The sequence below is a fragment of the Solanum verrucosum genome, unplaced genomic scaffold (assembly GCF_900185275.1).
Source record: "Solanum verrucosum unplaced genomic scaffold, falcon-dt-bn FXZP01000121.1, whole genome shotgun sequence".
In the NCBI taxonomy this organism is placed as follows: Eukaryota; Viridiplantae; Streptophyta; class Magnoliopsida; order Solanales; family Solanaceae; genus Solanum; species Solanum verrucosum.
Window position 1 is genome coordinate 206672 of NW_026020509.1, and position 15053 is coordinate 221724.

A 15053-nucleotide genomic window follows, 5' to 3' on the forward strand; every position below is an offset into this window, starting at 1 on the left:
AAGGTTCAATTCTATTGAAGTCTCAATTTATGTCCAACTCTAAATTAGTAATAATTATGGTATAAATAGATTTTTTTAAATATTATATATAGACAAGGGAAAAGAGATAAATATACTCTTCAACTTTATAATTTAGAGAAATATATTATAAATAAAAAATAGTGCATATATATCTTTACCATCTAATTAATGGTGCAATGAAGTAGTAATAAAAAAAGGATGAGATAATTTTTAAAACTAATTGATATTTTAAAAATCTAAAAACTGAAGTTTAAGATTTTTTTTAATTCAATAACCTATTTCTCCTTCACCATCCCCATTTTTAAAATAAATAAATAAAATAACAATATATATACTCACCACTTATTAAACATTTTTATAACATAAGTATATGCTCTATATCACAAAATTAAAGAGTATATGTTCTCCTTTTCCCATAATACAATAGTACTACTTCTTTTGTTGTAAAGGGCTTCCCTGCCTTACCCTAGAGCCGCCGTTGCCTCCTCCGTTGTCCGCCGCCCTTCCTGAAGAACCTGGTGTTATCTTTTTCTCCTCAGCCATTTCCTCTCTACAATCGAAGAAAGTATCCATTTTTCTCAATGTCTTTGCTGGAAGTTATCACCAAAGCTTCAATTGAAAATTCTCCAACCACCTCCGATGGTGATTTCTCTATTGTTCTCAACTCCGAACCAGCTCTGCTTCAACTGAAACCCGAAAAGGAGGAGAGCGATGATATTTCGCTACTCAAGCGAGGAACTGGGTGGAGCCTTTTATCAACTGATGTTGAAGTGATTGAGTCAGGACAAAAGTTCTTCAAAAATTTGAAGAAGATGATGAAAAACCCTAACACATTCAATAAAGACGAATTCTTTGAGGTGTTGGTTTCCTATATGACGGGAATCTGGGATATATTTGGGATTTCAGTTAGTCCTGATAAGGTGGATGAGAGTAATATTGTAAAAATGATTGAAAAGCTGGGTAGTTTTATGGGTAGAGATGTCAAGGGTTTGGTTTTGGAGGCTTGTGTTGTTTTGGAGACTTGGGAGATCTTGGAGAGTATGATTGTTAATGGGATTGTTGATCATTCAGGCATATCAAGTTTGATAAATAACCTAATTGAAAAGAAACAATCTTGGTTGGTTGTTTTGTGTGTAAAGCATGTATTAGATATTCAAACTTATGATATGATGTGTGTGTTGAAATATTTTCTTTCCCTTTCCAAAAATGGGGATAGTACTTTGATTAATGTGAGGAGGGAATGGGAGAGTCAAGCAATGTCTGCAATTGAGAAGGCAAAGGATGTGAGCCTCGGTCCGGTCAGGATGGATATAGCTAGGGATGCTTCATTATTGCTTATGCTAGCACATGATGGGTTCTCAGTTTCTGAAATGTGTTTGCATTATTTGCTTGCTTCAAGGAATGTTGATGAAGTTATTTTGGGTGCTTGTATAAGTAAATTAACTGGTTCAGAGATAATGGTTTTGATTCGGTACTTGCAAAAGTGGTTGAATAAATATGAGAGGTTTCCTCAGGTGTGTCCTTGTCCTAAGGCACCATTTGAATTGGGGTTGAAGGCTTGTGAATGGGTTCCTTCACTGGAGGACATAGTCAAGTGCCTTGGTTTGGTTGTGGATGAGCATTTCTCTTCTTTGGTTTTACATCAAGAGTTTCATGAGGAATTGAAATCTTTAGAAGAAGTTGTCAATTCTTTAACTGCAGAAGCAAAAATATGTGGCATCTTGTCAAATGTGACCGAGGCATTGAAAATCAAAACACAAAGGTTTGTGATTGAACTTGAAACTTGTTGTATTATCACTTATTTTTCTTGTTCTAAGTTCTTCATGGAATTAATTCTTAAATTTGATCTGTGGTATCCCTAAGTTCATTTTTTAGGAATGCCCTAAAGTAGGTTTAAGTATTAAACATATCCCTAAGTTCATTTTTCCAGGAGGATGTCTAATGATCTGTATACATGTTTCTCAGTTCTTAAATTTGTGTAGCAGAACTCACATAACGTAGTGTTAATATTGAAGATGGTAACACATTTATAGTTGTCGCTGCTGATATCCTTGTAAATATATGTTTCCTTTTATTAATCAAGAAAGATAACATGGGATAAATATTGGATGTGGATTGTGGTCCATTCATAGATATTGAATTGCTCGAAAAGATGGTAAAATTGCTAATCTTTGGATGATGTGAACTTGACCATTCATAGATATTGAATAGCCTAGAAAGATGGTAAAATTGCTAATCTTTGAATGATGAGAACTTGGCCATTCATAGATATTGACTAGCTTAGTGGTGAAATTGCTAATCTTGGGATGATGTGAAATTGAATCTGGAACCTTCGGTAGCCATATTGAATCATACAGATTAGTGAGTATGATAGAGATAGGACATGTGTGCAATTCAAATGCAACCCAAAGTAAATAGAACCACTATGGTATGTAATGTACTTGTGCCTTGGGATTATTCATGTTTAATATCTTTATTAAGTTATAAGTTATATATGGATTCTGTGGAATAGGTGCATGCCACAGGTGTGAACCCTTTTGCCAGCATAAAGTATGGTATTCAAGTGGAAAATGGTAGTAAGGCGGGCCCACTATCTGTGAATTTGGAGCTGTGTGGCGATAGGGCTCGTGGATTTCTTGTTTATAAAAAAAATTAAGTTATTTGATGAATTATAGGGCCCACCATCTCCCCTTCCTCCCTCTGTGCTAACACTTTTTTTGCCTGTGATGCTTGGAAGTACCACCAATATTTATTTTTGGCCACCACCAGGTAAAATGTCCTCCTGTGCGTCTCCGCATGTATTTATATGCTTAGTCTAAACGAATAATATTGATGGAAGGTTGTCAAATGGAAGATGAAACAGACTTTGTGCTTTTGCAGTTGGGTTTGGTAATTTGGCTACTGTTGGTTTAGTCTCTTTCCCCTCTGTGGGAATGAAAACTGTGACTATTCACGATATCATTGTATAGTAAGTTTATGGGTAATAGGATATTGACTGGTAATTTTTTCATGGCTATTTGTAGGTTATGTGTTTGGGTAGATATCCTTTCTTTCTCCTGTCGACAAGTTTATGCATTATTTCAAATTAAATTCAGTTTTGAAGTTCTCAAATGCACTGAAGCTGAACTCTATTGACAATTTTATCTAGTTATATAAGTAAACTTTTGACATCATCAAGATCCCCTATTTATGCAAATAGGTATCCCGTCTATCTGGTCATGCTAAAAATTTATTCCTTTGTGACTCTCGTCAATATATGAATTGGATAATCTTTTCCTTTCATTATCTTACTTTTACCCAGTCATCCTACCAAGGGGTCTAAGGATATTGACAAACAGTGAAGTACATGATTGATGGATGAACTTGAATGCCTTCACTCTATTTTAAAATTAAGAAGCATAACTCTATTGCTCAATTCTTTTGGTTTTGAAGCTCTCGGAAGTTCTCTAGATAGAATGCAGTTCTTTGATACTCAAGTATGTTGCAGGCTGGCTGGCGATGTAGCATGAGGTTGATATCTCCTGGTTTTCAGTTTATGCTGAATATGCAGTTGGAGAGTCTGACAAGTTCAACCGCGTCACATTCTATTGGACTAATGGGTAAATGAGATCTATGGTGTTGATTGCATTTGTTGTGAGTAAACTGATTTAGAGCTTCCATTCTCTTGGCTTTACAACAGGAGACACAGAGAAAGAATGCAGACTTGTCTTTTCATTTATTTAAAGTATACGCGATAATATATTTATTGGGCAAGTGTTCAAGCCCATGTTTTCTGTACTCTAAGCTAGTTAAGCCTCTGCTGAGTATATCACTGTATTAGATTATTACTCTTTGAATATGGTTTTGATTAGTTTAAAAAATAGCATTGAAAAAAACTCAATAGAACAAACAGGCGTGCTTCCGTTTTGTCGTTTTGGAATGCATGTCTTGCAGTTGACAATTGACACGGTGACAATTTGTAAACTAGTTTTTGCAGTAGATTTTAATTAACTTGGTCATTGTTAATCCTTGTCTTAATACCTGTGTTAATCCAAGCACTTTGATTTTTTGGGGTGTTTAATATGACGGAGAAATGTACTTGAACTCTTGCATAGTAAACAAATTTGGTTTAGGAATGAACCCAAAATAGTTTTTGAAATTTGCTTTTACCCTTTCAATGTAATCTTTTTACCTAAATTTTTGTTATCCTTAACGAATTCTTTCCAAAAAAATCTTGCAATAATAATGGCTCCCCTAAATATTCTCTTTCGAATTTGGATATAACAACGCAGATTGCGGTGAAAAAGATGCGCTAAAACAAGAATGTTAAGAAGTTTACATTGTAAATTTTTGTCTTCCACTTATTCATATGATGATATGATAATTACCAATTAAAAAATCCATGAAAATTACGTAGACACCATCCAATATCTCTGGATAAAACAGTAGACCAACAGTTGACCGTTAAGAGGGAAAACGGTTCCCCACTTTTCCCTCATTGTTTCTCATTCTCATTTCCTCTCCCTTTTACTTTTATTTAAACAAAAACTCAGAATATTTTCTAAGTAAAGAGAGAAAAGAATGTGTTTACAAATAAAGCTACCTATAATTGAAAAATGGTAACTCTCAAAAATAGGTTGAGTTTCTTTGTAATTTTGTGCACACTAGTTTTTAGCATTGAGGCTAATATTGGAGAGTTTGATGAGGTGTGGAGGACTCGAGCCACCCAAGCAAATAAAAATGCTAAAGAATCCTATAATCCTCATCCTGAAAAAGTTGCAGCTAATTTGAACAAACATGTTCACAGGTATTTCCTCTCACATTTTTTGAACACCTTTTGCGACTAGTTACACTAGAAGCTTTCATTACGACGATGAGATTCAATAATATATAATATATATATATATATATACACGTAAAAGGATCACCTAAGCAAGTTTTTTCATGGTACATCTTATTTTGATTTGAAGGTCGGAAGAAGGTAGCAATAGCACAAGAAGGGACTTGCACAAGTACAATGGTCCATGTGTGGCTACTAACCCTATTGATCGTTGCTGGAGATGTGACCCACATTGGGCTAAAAATCGCCAGAAGCTAGCAGATTGTGTTCTTGGATTTGGCCACCATACGACTGGTGGTAAAGGTGGCAAAATCTACATAGTAACTGACCCTGGGGACAACGATATGGTGAATCCTAAGCCAGGGACACTGCGCCATTCAGTCATTCAGCCAGGGCCACTATGGATCATATTTGCACATCACATGGTCATTAAGCTTAACCAAGAACTTATCATGACAGGCGACAAGACAATTGATGCCAGAGGACAACAAGTGCATATTACTGGTGGTGCTAGTTTGATGTTACAGTACATAAACAATGTGATTATTCATGGTCTTCATATCCATGATATAAAGTCTGGTAATGGTGGACTAATTAGAGACTCGATCAATCATTATGGTTTTCGAACAAGAAGTGATGGTGATGGTATTTCAATCTTTGGATCAACAAACATTTGGATTGATCATGTTTCCATGTCTAATTGTGATGATGGACTCATTGATGCTGTGCAGGCTTCAACTGCTATTACCATTTCCAACTGCCATTTCACCCACCATAATGACGTAAATTAGCTCCAAAACTGGATTAATGCTTAAATTCAATATACTGATAACATTTTCTACCAGAGACTGCAAACAGCCAGAATGTTTTAATATCTGCAATATGTTTTTGTTTAGGTTATGTTGTTTGGGGCAAGTGACAGCTACAAACAGGACGCAATCCTACAAATAACACTTGCTTTTAATCACTTTGGCCAAGGGCTGATCCAGAGGATGCCAAGAGTGAGATGGGGATTTGTTCATGCTGTCAACAATGACTATACTCACTGGATAATGTATGCCATTGGTGGAAGTCAACACCCTACCATCCTCAGCCAGGGCAACCGTTTCATCGCCCCGCCTAACCCTAACGCTAAAGAGGTAAACAAGATTAACAATAACTATAACCAACAAGGTTGCATCGCAATCTTGTGTCTATGAAAAGAATGAACAAATCAAGAATACTACATGTGACTAACTCTTGTTGAAGATACATGCTCATTCTCATTTACCTTTTATTGTAGGTGACCAAAAGGGATTATTCACCTGAGAGTGTGTGGAAGAATTGGGTGTGGAGATCACAGGGAGATCTGATGATGAACGGAGCCTTCTTTGTGGAATCTGGAAATCGCAATCATAAATTCATGACGGGTCCTGATATGATCCACCCCAGGGCAGGCTCAGACGCGGGCAGGCAAACAAGATTTTCAGGCTCTTTGAACTGCATTGAGGGGAAGCCTTGTTAGAGCTTGTCTGCACCAAGTTACGAATAGAAATAGGACTTGAAACTATAGAAAGTCAGTTTGCTCCCTTTCTCCTCTCACATGCAATGCTGGTAAGTAGAAGGGGAGAATGAGTGTGAGCTAAGATGGAAAAGCTTTTAGGTTTTTGATGCTCTGTGCTTCTGTGAATTCTCGACACAATGTCCTTTTTCCTTCTATCAATGTAAAAAAGTGACAAATCAAATAAAACTGCAATGTAAATTGATATGGCTATTTTTCATGATCACACATTAGGAACAACAAGGTGTTCTTGTAAAAGATAGATATTACTCTTCTACAACACAAACATGAAGGTTTTCTGTATTTTGTCACCAATATCCCTAGTTTTGGAATCAGATGTTCCACTAACAAAAAAAGTATATACATCTGTACAAGGTAATCATTTATACAAATTTTCTACTTCTTGTGTTATTTCAATGGAAGGGCATAAGCTTGCTAAGGCAACTACTGATTACATAAATATTGAACAAACAATAAGAATGAAAATTTGGGTGTTGATTTCTCTTGCATTTTGGTAACTAAAGCTGAAAGCTAAATCGTATATCTGATTTGCTATCAAAAGCTGAAGATAACGGTATTATATCATATGATTGACGTACGTCATCTCTCCTCCAAGAAAATGTCATCTCACTAAATTGCCAAAAATGTTAATCAATCAGTGTAAGATCTGTAAAGAGTTGCTCACACAAAAATAATTAGAGTAGCTTGTAAGTTGCAAAATCAAAGTGATCAAACAAATGAATTATCCAAAAAAATGAGTAAAATCATAAATATTTGGATTATTTTTGCATCCCAAAATCGCATATGACAGGTTGATGATATTTGCATACAAGGAATGTAAAAAGATGGCAATAAAGATGATGTGGCAGGCATGACAAACCTTTCTGATTCTGATTGATAATCCTACTTTGTCCTCTAGTCAAAAGAGGTGCCTCAAGTTTCATCAATTTGGTGAACTGCAGGAGACGATAGAAAGATGCAGCAGAAAAAAGATTATGTTGTCATTGCTGTCAGAGAGTAGAGGAGCTCTTCACACTCTAGATAATAGAAGACATGTCTAATAGCATAGAAAAGAATTATTAAAGATACCTGCGAAGTCTTTAGCTCTAGCTCTTCCCATTCTAGAGATGAATCACTTCCTTCCACTATCCCAGTTCCCGCATAAATTAATGCACCAAGACCCTAGTTATTACATTTCATCAGCATGCCATATATAAAATATGTTTCACTGGAAAGCCTTATGCAGAAAGTAAACAAAATGATGCATTTTGTGCCTATATCCAATCCCAGATCTGTTGTAAGTGTCAAAGTCAAGTAAGACTGGATTCCTAAAAGGAATTGTAAAAATGAAGTCAGAAGCATATAAAATTGATTCTATAAATGTTACAAAAAAATTATTTGATGTTAATCTTATAAGATTTTGAATATATTAAATATGCGTGCAATAAAATTTGGACTAGAAATTAGTTAAGACATAAAATTGGTTTTTTCCCTAACATATGAAACAATAAACATGGAACTTATCTTTATTTTTGAGGTAAAGGTAACTAAAAATATGAAACTTATCTAGTTTATTGATACTTAATAATAAAATAAATTTGGACAGAAAACTAAACTATCATACAAGTTTTTATGTGGATGAGCCTCTTTTTTTTATCAGTAGACCTTAAGTCTTGAATAATTAGCCTCTCATAAAAATATTCATCATGTGCTTTTTAATTCTTATTTTTTTTAAAATTCCAACAGCAAATTCTTACTATATTGTGGAGCACATGCATGCAAACTAGTTTTGCAAAGTTGCAATAGATGTACTCTAGAATGAAGGTGAAGTGCTATGAAGTATTAACCTCACCTTTTCAACCAAAGCTGACCTTATTCCAACAGCAAATTCACTCTCTTCCCCTCCAAACCAACCAACAGGACCAGCATACATTCCTCGGTCAAACATTTCTGGGAAACATCAGCTGGTTAGAACTCATATACCAGAACACAAGGTTCAAGAAGCCATTGAGTTGATTATTCTGTCTGTATGAAGACATTGCATAAAATGATAATACTCTCTCACAGTTACGCATTAATTAAAGGCTTATTGTAATGACTAATCACAGCATTTCCAAGTACCAGTGCCCAGGCCTCATATGGAAGCCTAGGGTTGATACAGATAAGCATTTTGTAGCAAGAGGAATCTGGCTTTCCATAAGTGGATTGAGATAATAAGTGGACAACGTGATCCTTTAGCTACAAGCCTACAATTTTCCATTCTTTATTTTTTTTAATTCTCTCAACCCAGATAAGTAGCTATCTATCATTTTGGTGTGCACAAAGAGCTAGCTAGTTCAAGAATAGAGTCAAACATGCAAAGGTATACCAACTAGCACATACCAGTTTCTGAAATAAAAGCCCGTGCATCTTCTGTAGGATACCCACAAACTGCTGGAGTAGGGTGCACGGACGACAAAATCTTAAACTGGAAAACTGTAGATGCTTAGTCTGGTGCTTTATAGAAGGAATAGAGGAAGCAATAAATTGACCTATACATATCATCAGCACATCTTTATGGATAATAGAGATTCAAAATTATAGTTTTTGCCAACTAAAGGGAGTGAGTATGAACTAATTCAAGAAGAATGTTTGATGAAATACTAATAGATGCTTCATTCAGTTTTGGTTCTCATAAAACATACGATCCACCTCAAGAACAATGAAAACCAACTCCACCTGTCTCAATCAGGGGGAATAACAAAAGTTTGAAGAAACCATAAACAAGGCTGTCATGCAAACTTTCCCTGTCTACACTAAAGAGTCTCATAAGGCCCTGCATCAACTACAACTCGGTAAGTAATGAATGGGATAGAAGACGTTAAGACTTACCTCATCATCTTCAGCTTGGAGTCTCCCCCTCAATCGAGCGTAAAGATGCTGAACTCTTGTAAATTTTCTTATTGCTTTCTTTGGTTCAATTAAAACGCTTGAACACACAGCCTATGAAACAAAATAATGTTAAGAGAGGCTCCAACTAGTTTTATACAACATGAAGGGTTCCTGAGATGTCCTAAAAGTGGATTAGGAACTATAGAAACTCCAGTGCCGGAATGGTTCAAGTTTGACATGCAAAATTTTAAAAACGTCAATTAAATGTACGTGTCACCAAACTAAAATGAACAAGTGCAATCCCCCAATTAGAGATCTCAAAAGTTCTATTTCCCTAATGAAATTTCTTAAGATTCTGTTCAGAAACCATTTAACCAAGCTTACCTCCAATCTTCTTCTTATGCACTCCCGTACTATAGCAAACTCATTATGGTCTTTAGCACTGTGAAAAAATATAAGAATATAGTAAATAATACACCAATAAAAAATAAGTACGATAATGACGTAGTGCTTTATTTATAGAACACAAAGCAGAAAGATGAACCTGGATAGTAAATCCTGTTCTATCTTAAGATCCAGAAGCTCTGATCCACCCCTAGCCCGTGTTCCAGCTAAAGCCTCACTACAAATGCTGAGGCGGTCCCGATGAAATAGCTGCTCTGGCTATTCAAAAAGAGCATAAGTAATAAATAAAATTATTCTATGTCCTCACCGTTTCTAGTAAGTGTACAAAAGATCCAGGTATTTTTGCTACCACGGCTAATAATTGGCACTTGAGAGATTCAAAAGTGAGCTTGATGCTCTTTGGATCAATAGAAGGTGGTGGGTACGGGTTCTGATTACTACAACTTTTAATAGATGATTCGTCACAAGAATCCAGCTGTCACCAGTACAAATAATCAGCCAGACTTGCCATCAGCAAATTGTGTATTTACTACAGTCATAGTCAAAGCAAATTTTAAGAAAGCTCAGTCGTCAGAAATTTAATAAGAGTCTAATCTGAAATTCTTGAGCGCATTTGGAATGGTTGTGATCAGGCTTAAAAATGGTTGTGGCCACTGGTCAGGAAATTTAACTTCATATCCTTTCAACATTAAAGGCGATACCTTTAGGATTTCATACTGGAACATTTTTAAAATTTAAGCATAATTAACAGATTTCTTTTTTGACTTTACCAGATACACCATCACAGAAATTAATATTTTGGTCAAAATAACTCTTTATATATGAGATGATATAACGAAAGCTGCAATATATAACAATTCAAAAGTCTTCTTCTTCATGTGAAAATAATTTCATTTCACCTGGTTGATGCACCATAATCTATGGTAACAACTACTTTGAACTTTGATAGAATGCACACCAAAGAATTGATGTGATCTATCAATTGAAGAACATAAAAGTTAAAACTGACTACATGGACTTCACCTTTTACATTGTTTCATGACACCATTGAGTTATTGAGAAAGCCTTCTGACTTACAGTGTTTCCAATGAATGCCGGCGAATGGGGAGGTTGCAAACAGAACTGATATGCATTTTCTCCTTCAACCTGCAAACTTAACCCTCAATATTTTATCAAAAGTAAGAGATAATATGCTAGTGAACTATTCAAAAAAAATAAGGCGGGTAATGAACACCTTTAAGCAAGCCAGCCATGTTAGCGGATCAATATCTGCAGCTGTCACAACTCTGGTGCTACGAGCAAGTACCACCTGTTCCAAGAAAAGGTATGCACTTCAAAACACCTAGACTTACTTATTATGAATCTATATCTTAAAGTGTGCATCAGATTATCTCATTATATTTGGCTACTTCTATAGTCCTCCATAACAAATAGGAGTACTTTATTTTACAGTAAAACAGCAATATTTTGGTAAAATATAAGGTCAAAGGTGAAGAGCATAAGTGATTAGAAAACACAAGTGGTTGACAACCTTGATCAGTACGGGGTCATTTCTGCTTATTATTTGCAAAGCACGCTTAACCGCATTGTCCCAAGACGCTTTACCCGGCACATGAGTACTGTCGAGTATATGTGAATGAGGATTTTTCTTCTGCACTGTTATAAGAACGGAGGAAAGCTGCATTCATAAACATAGAGTTGAAAAGAAAAGTTAATGAGGAAAGGAGAAAAATTAGAATAAAATAAAAACAATCAAACCAAAATGATTAAATGAAGCGAGAAGGGGAGACCTGCCATACTGTTGCCTGAAGTGCATCTATTGCCCTCTGGTATGTCCATGATGCAGCATTATCCCATGCAATAGTTGCAGCAATAATTGAACTTCCTTCAAGCTCATCAAACTCAACCTATCATTTAGCATCTAGCAATGGATGGATTATATTCAAGAGGCAATATGTCTAACAAAAAGACCCCAAGCAATGAAGAGATGAAAGTCGATTCATTTACCTGAGGAACCATGAAATAAAATGAGCCAAAAGCACTCCATTCAGAAGCTATATCGGCTGTTGCATCAAATCGGATTGCCCCATAAGCACGAATTAGTGGACATTTCTTGGAGAGGAACCTTTGGCAGAGATAAAACGATTGCTATAGTTCAGAACATTAACAATGAGTTCAACTAAAGTCTTGTGCTAAAAATAGATCCAGATGAACCAATTCTTGCCCAAGTCTAAGCAAACCACCAACCCAAAGCTAGGGTACAAACAAAACAAAATTTGTGCATGCATTGGGGAGCACAATGCAAACAAAAAAAAAGGGAATTGTGCATATTTGAGGAAGTGGGGGCAGGCATGAAATTACCTTCTTATAGCACGCCAATCGTCTAATGAGAAGGGACGTAAATGAGTAAAGAAGACAGCTGAACCGACACCAGCTACACTGACCAATTTAGAATGAGAAGAAGCTCCGTTGATGCACATTTCAGAAGCAACTCTTCGACCGGAGAAGAAGCAGCGAGGGAGGAGGAGATGGTTCTGGGCATGAAGCCACTCAAGTGCTTCAATCTGCTCTTCAATTGGCACCTTCTCAACATCATAAGAATTTTCACAAATTTGTTATCATTTTTTCAGATATCAAAATCAATATTCTCAAACAAAATTGTAAATAATATGATCATAACAACTACTTCCTCAGTCTCGTATTACATTATTTTCGCAATTAGTTTTTTTTTTTTTTTTTAAAGTATTCACATTTATTTGTAAAATTTTCAATCAAATTTTTTCCTAAGGTGTTTGATTTCTTAAACACCATAAAAAATGTAAAGTGATCAACACATTGTTATTATGCATAGTTAAATGATTTTGAAACAAAATTATCATTATTCCCAATTTATATGATTGTTGCTACTGACCATAACTTTTATTAAAAAAAAATAACTTAGTAAAAGCGAAATAAAATAAGAATTTTTTGACCGACTATATGAGTCATCTGGGTTAAGATAAAAATATCTATTCATTTTTATCTTACGAAGGCGATCATGGGACTGGTTTTGAATTTTATGTATTTGTGCCACTAAAATAAGTCAGGAATCAGTTTGGCCAAGTTCCTAAAATAAGGTTATTTGGAAAAGTATTTTTGTTAGATATATTTTTTTAAGATTAGCACATTTGGCTAATCAATAAGTTTTCACTTTTGTCTATATTAGATTAGCAGTTTATATTTGGTCAAAATTTTGAAAGTTATTTATTTTTTGTTTTTCTTTTTTTCCTCTCTAGTAGTTCTCACCTTTTTACTTCTCTTGATAACTTAAACCCAAAAAATTACAGTTGAAGTTGGAGGATATTTACCATCTGACTATTTGAAAAACCCCTCTTATCGGCTAAGATTTATAGAATATTCACGGAGAAAAGCTCCCATTTTAAATTTTCAAAAAACAATTTCTATGTTTTCTTTAAAATATTTATTTGTTTTTATTAAAAGCTTGGTCAAATACCAAAAAATCTAAAACAAGCATTTTCTTAAAAAAAAAAACATACTCTCATCATTCAAAAATAAATGGTGTTTTAGCTTGGACATACCCCTTAAGAAACTATTCATTCCAAGAAATTAAAAAAGTATAATTTTTACTAACTTATCCTGTTTAAATAAGGGTAAAATTGGAAAAACTGTATTAATGTCTTCTTGATTGGGGGCAGATCTAGGCGATGGTGTTCATCCGAACCTCTTGGCAATAAAATACACTATACATATAAGGTACTCCTTCCACCCCAATTTATGTGACATCTTTCGAATTTCGAGATTCAAATAAATCTATTTTTTATCGTAAATTTTTCATATATCTTTTAAATTTTTAAAATTGTCAATCATTGTGACTTGTAGTACTTTTACATAGTTTCTAAATATATAAATTTTGTTTAAATTTTTTAAAAGATTCTATGCCCGAATTCATGGTCTAAATTAGATTATTTGACTCTCGAGAAGCAAAAAGTGTCACATAAAGTGAGACAGAAAGAGTATTTTTTCTTTAAATTTTTTGTGTATATATGTAGATTTTAAATCTCTTAAACACAAGATAGAACTTTGTTGGGCGGTTTAAGAGTTTCAAGTTCATTTTAAGGCACCTAATTCAAATAATCCCGAACACATTATTTTTTATTTTTTAAATCATCATCATAAAATTAAAGCACCTCTTATTTTTAAATAAAAATAAAGGGAGGAAATAGATAAGACTTTAATAAAATATAGCCTAACGAGCTATTATTTGTAGAGTGAAGACAATTAATCATTTGGACTTTGGAAACAGTTTTTTTGGAGATAGATAAGAATAAGATCAGAATTCTCTAGGCCAATCTGAGCCAACCACGTGTCATATACACACGATAGATAACTTCGGTGTAGGATTCCTACAGAAGGAGTATCATTAGTACACTTTATGACTTTTTGGCGTGAATTTGGATTCTAGAGTAGGAATAGGAATATTATAAGTATGCTTTATCGAAATGTTTCAGATTTAGTTAGACTACAAAGTGGATATTGGACACGGATTGAAAATCAAAAGAAAAAAGGAGTATGATTAGTATCTTGTTCCGTTTCCCTCTGATGGATGCACATAAACGTGAGTGATAAAATACACAGATAAATTTGGGGGATTTACCTCAAGGCGAATAATGCCGGAATTGTAAGGCGGAGGATCGGACTTAATCATATCGGAGATGGCAGAATTGAGACGTTCCATGGCCAATGCAGGGCTAGAAACTGCAGGCAAAGTTCGAGTTTCAACGGTTCCAATAGGAGCTCTTGAATCGCCTTGGCATCCATTCATCGACAATGAACAACATTGATTATATCTCTGTTTTAGTTTAATTACAAAATATGCAATAATTCGAAAGTTAGAAGATAAAGAAAAAACAGAGCACACAAATTGTAGAATTGAGATGATACATTATATCTTACTTGACTAGAAGAGTTGGAGAAGTGAACTGATTGCTTTCTATATAGAGGTGAAGACGAGAGCGAGCATTTCATGAGTGATGATGATTCAAGTTCCATGAACCTTACGGTGTAGTGCCTTACACCTACAGCCATTAAAGATGGAAGTTGGGAATTGATATTGTTTAGTTTGAATGTAACCAATTGTACACACAAAATTAAACCCAATAAACAAGTATAGTCTTTATATACGCAAAAGTTTATTATTGGCCATGGATATGATGTAAGAAATGGGCCACCACTACACATCTTAGCCGCTATAAAGTTGAATGCCAAGACCACAAATAGATGGGAGGAGTGAAAACTCTCTCGTCTTCTTGTGCCAACTGCCAACTCATCTCTTCCTCTACTTTATACTCTCACTGTCCACATTTATTTGTCCACCAAAAGCATAATTAATCACTTTGT

General features: G+C 34.8%; 3 protein-coding genes across 5 annotated transcripts; 2 read left to right on the plus strand and 1 right to left on the minus strand.

The window, feature by feature from the left end:
- Positions 1-448: 448 nt before the first annotated feature.
- LOC125809725 (uncharacterized) lies at positions 449-4038 on the plus strand. The gene is made up of 2 exons (XM_049489321.1): positions 449-1783; positions 3509-4038. The coding sequence occupies exons 1-2, from the start codon at positions 603-605 to the stop codon at positions 3528-3530; spliced, it is 1203 nt and encodes a 400-aa protein (XP_049345278.1). The 5' UTR covers positions 449-602; the 3' UTR covers positions 3531-4038.
- Positions 4039-4559: 521 nt separating this feature from the next.
- LOC125809771 (pectate lyase-like) lies at positions 4560-6408 on the plus strand. Its single transcript, XM_049489372.1, has 4 exons — positions 4560-4807; positions 4971-5622; positions 5737-5979; positions 6123-6408. Exons 1-4 carry the CDS (start codon positions 4617-4619, stop codon positions 6342-6344), a joined length of 1308 nt encoding a protein of 435 aa, XP_049345329.1. The 5' UTR covers positions 4560-4616; the 3' UTR covers positions 6345-6408.
- LOC125809769 (isochorismate synthase, chloroplastic-like) lies at positions 6085-14756 on the minus strand. Of its 3 annotated transcripts, none has more exons than XM_049489369.1 (16): positions 14610-14756; positions 14311-14505; positions 12018-12238; positions 11664-11781; positions 11447-11563; positions 11188-11334; positions 10891-10965; positions 10734-10802; positions 9796-9914; positions 9636-9693; positions 9252-9362; positions 8763-8847; positions 8233-8330; positions 7470-7562; positions 7261-7336; positions 6085-6319 (listed from the first exon to the last, which is right to left on the minus strand). In XM_049489369.1, the coding sequence occupies exons 1-16, from the start codon at positions 14739-14741 to the stop codon at positions 6306-6308; spliced, it is 1728 nt and encodes a 575-aa protein (XP_049345326.1). In that variant the 5' UTR covers positions 14742-14756; the 3' UTR covers positions 6085-6305. The 3 variants fall into 3 exon arrangements, with proteins under 3 accessions (XP_049345326.1, XP_049345325.1, XP_049345327.1); XM_049489368.1 differs by lacking the exon at positions 6085-6319 and adding an exon at positions 6423-6532; XM_049489370.1 differs by lacking the exon at positions 6085-6319 and adding an exon at positions 6727-7010.
- Between the last annotated feature and the right edge of the window lie 297 nt (positions 14757-15053).

Bases quoted from the DNA above. Each gene is read 5' to 3' on its own strand.
- LOC125809725 (XM_049489321.1), top strand. From the start codon at position 603: ATGTCTTTGCTGGAAGTTATCACCAAAGCTTCAATTGAAAATTCTCCA. The intron at 1,784-3,508 runs GTTTGTGATTGA...AGTATGTTGCAG, and splicing joins TTGAAAATCAAAACACAAAG to GCTGGCTGGCGATGTAGCAT.
- LOC125809771 (XM_049489372.1), top strand. From the start codon at position 4,617: ATGGTAACTCTCAAAAATAGGTTGAGTTTCTTTGTAATTTTGTGCACA. The intron at 4,808-4,970 runs GTATTTCCTCTC...TTTGATTTGAAG, and splicing joins TTGAACAAACATGTTCACAG to GTCGGAAGAAGGTAGCAATA. The intron at 5,980-6,122 runs GTAAACAAGATT...CTTTTATTGTAG, and splicing joins CTAACCCTAACGCTAAAGAG to GTGACCAAAAGGGATTATTC.
- LOC125809769 (XM_049489368.1), bottom strand. From the start codon at position 14,741: ATGGCTGTAGGTGTAAGGCACTACACCGTAAGGTTCATGGAACTTGAA. The intron at 7,337-7,469 runs GTATCTTTAATA...CGTCTCCTGCAG, and splicing joins TAGAGCTAAAGACTTCGCAG to TTCACCAAATTGATGAAACT. The intron at 6,533-7,260 runs GTTTGTCATGCC...CATTGATAGAAG, and splicing joins TATCAATCAGAATCAGAAAG to GAAAAAGGACATTGTGTCGA.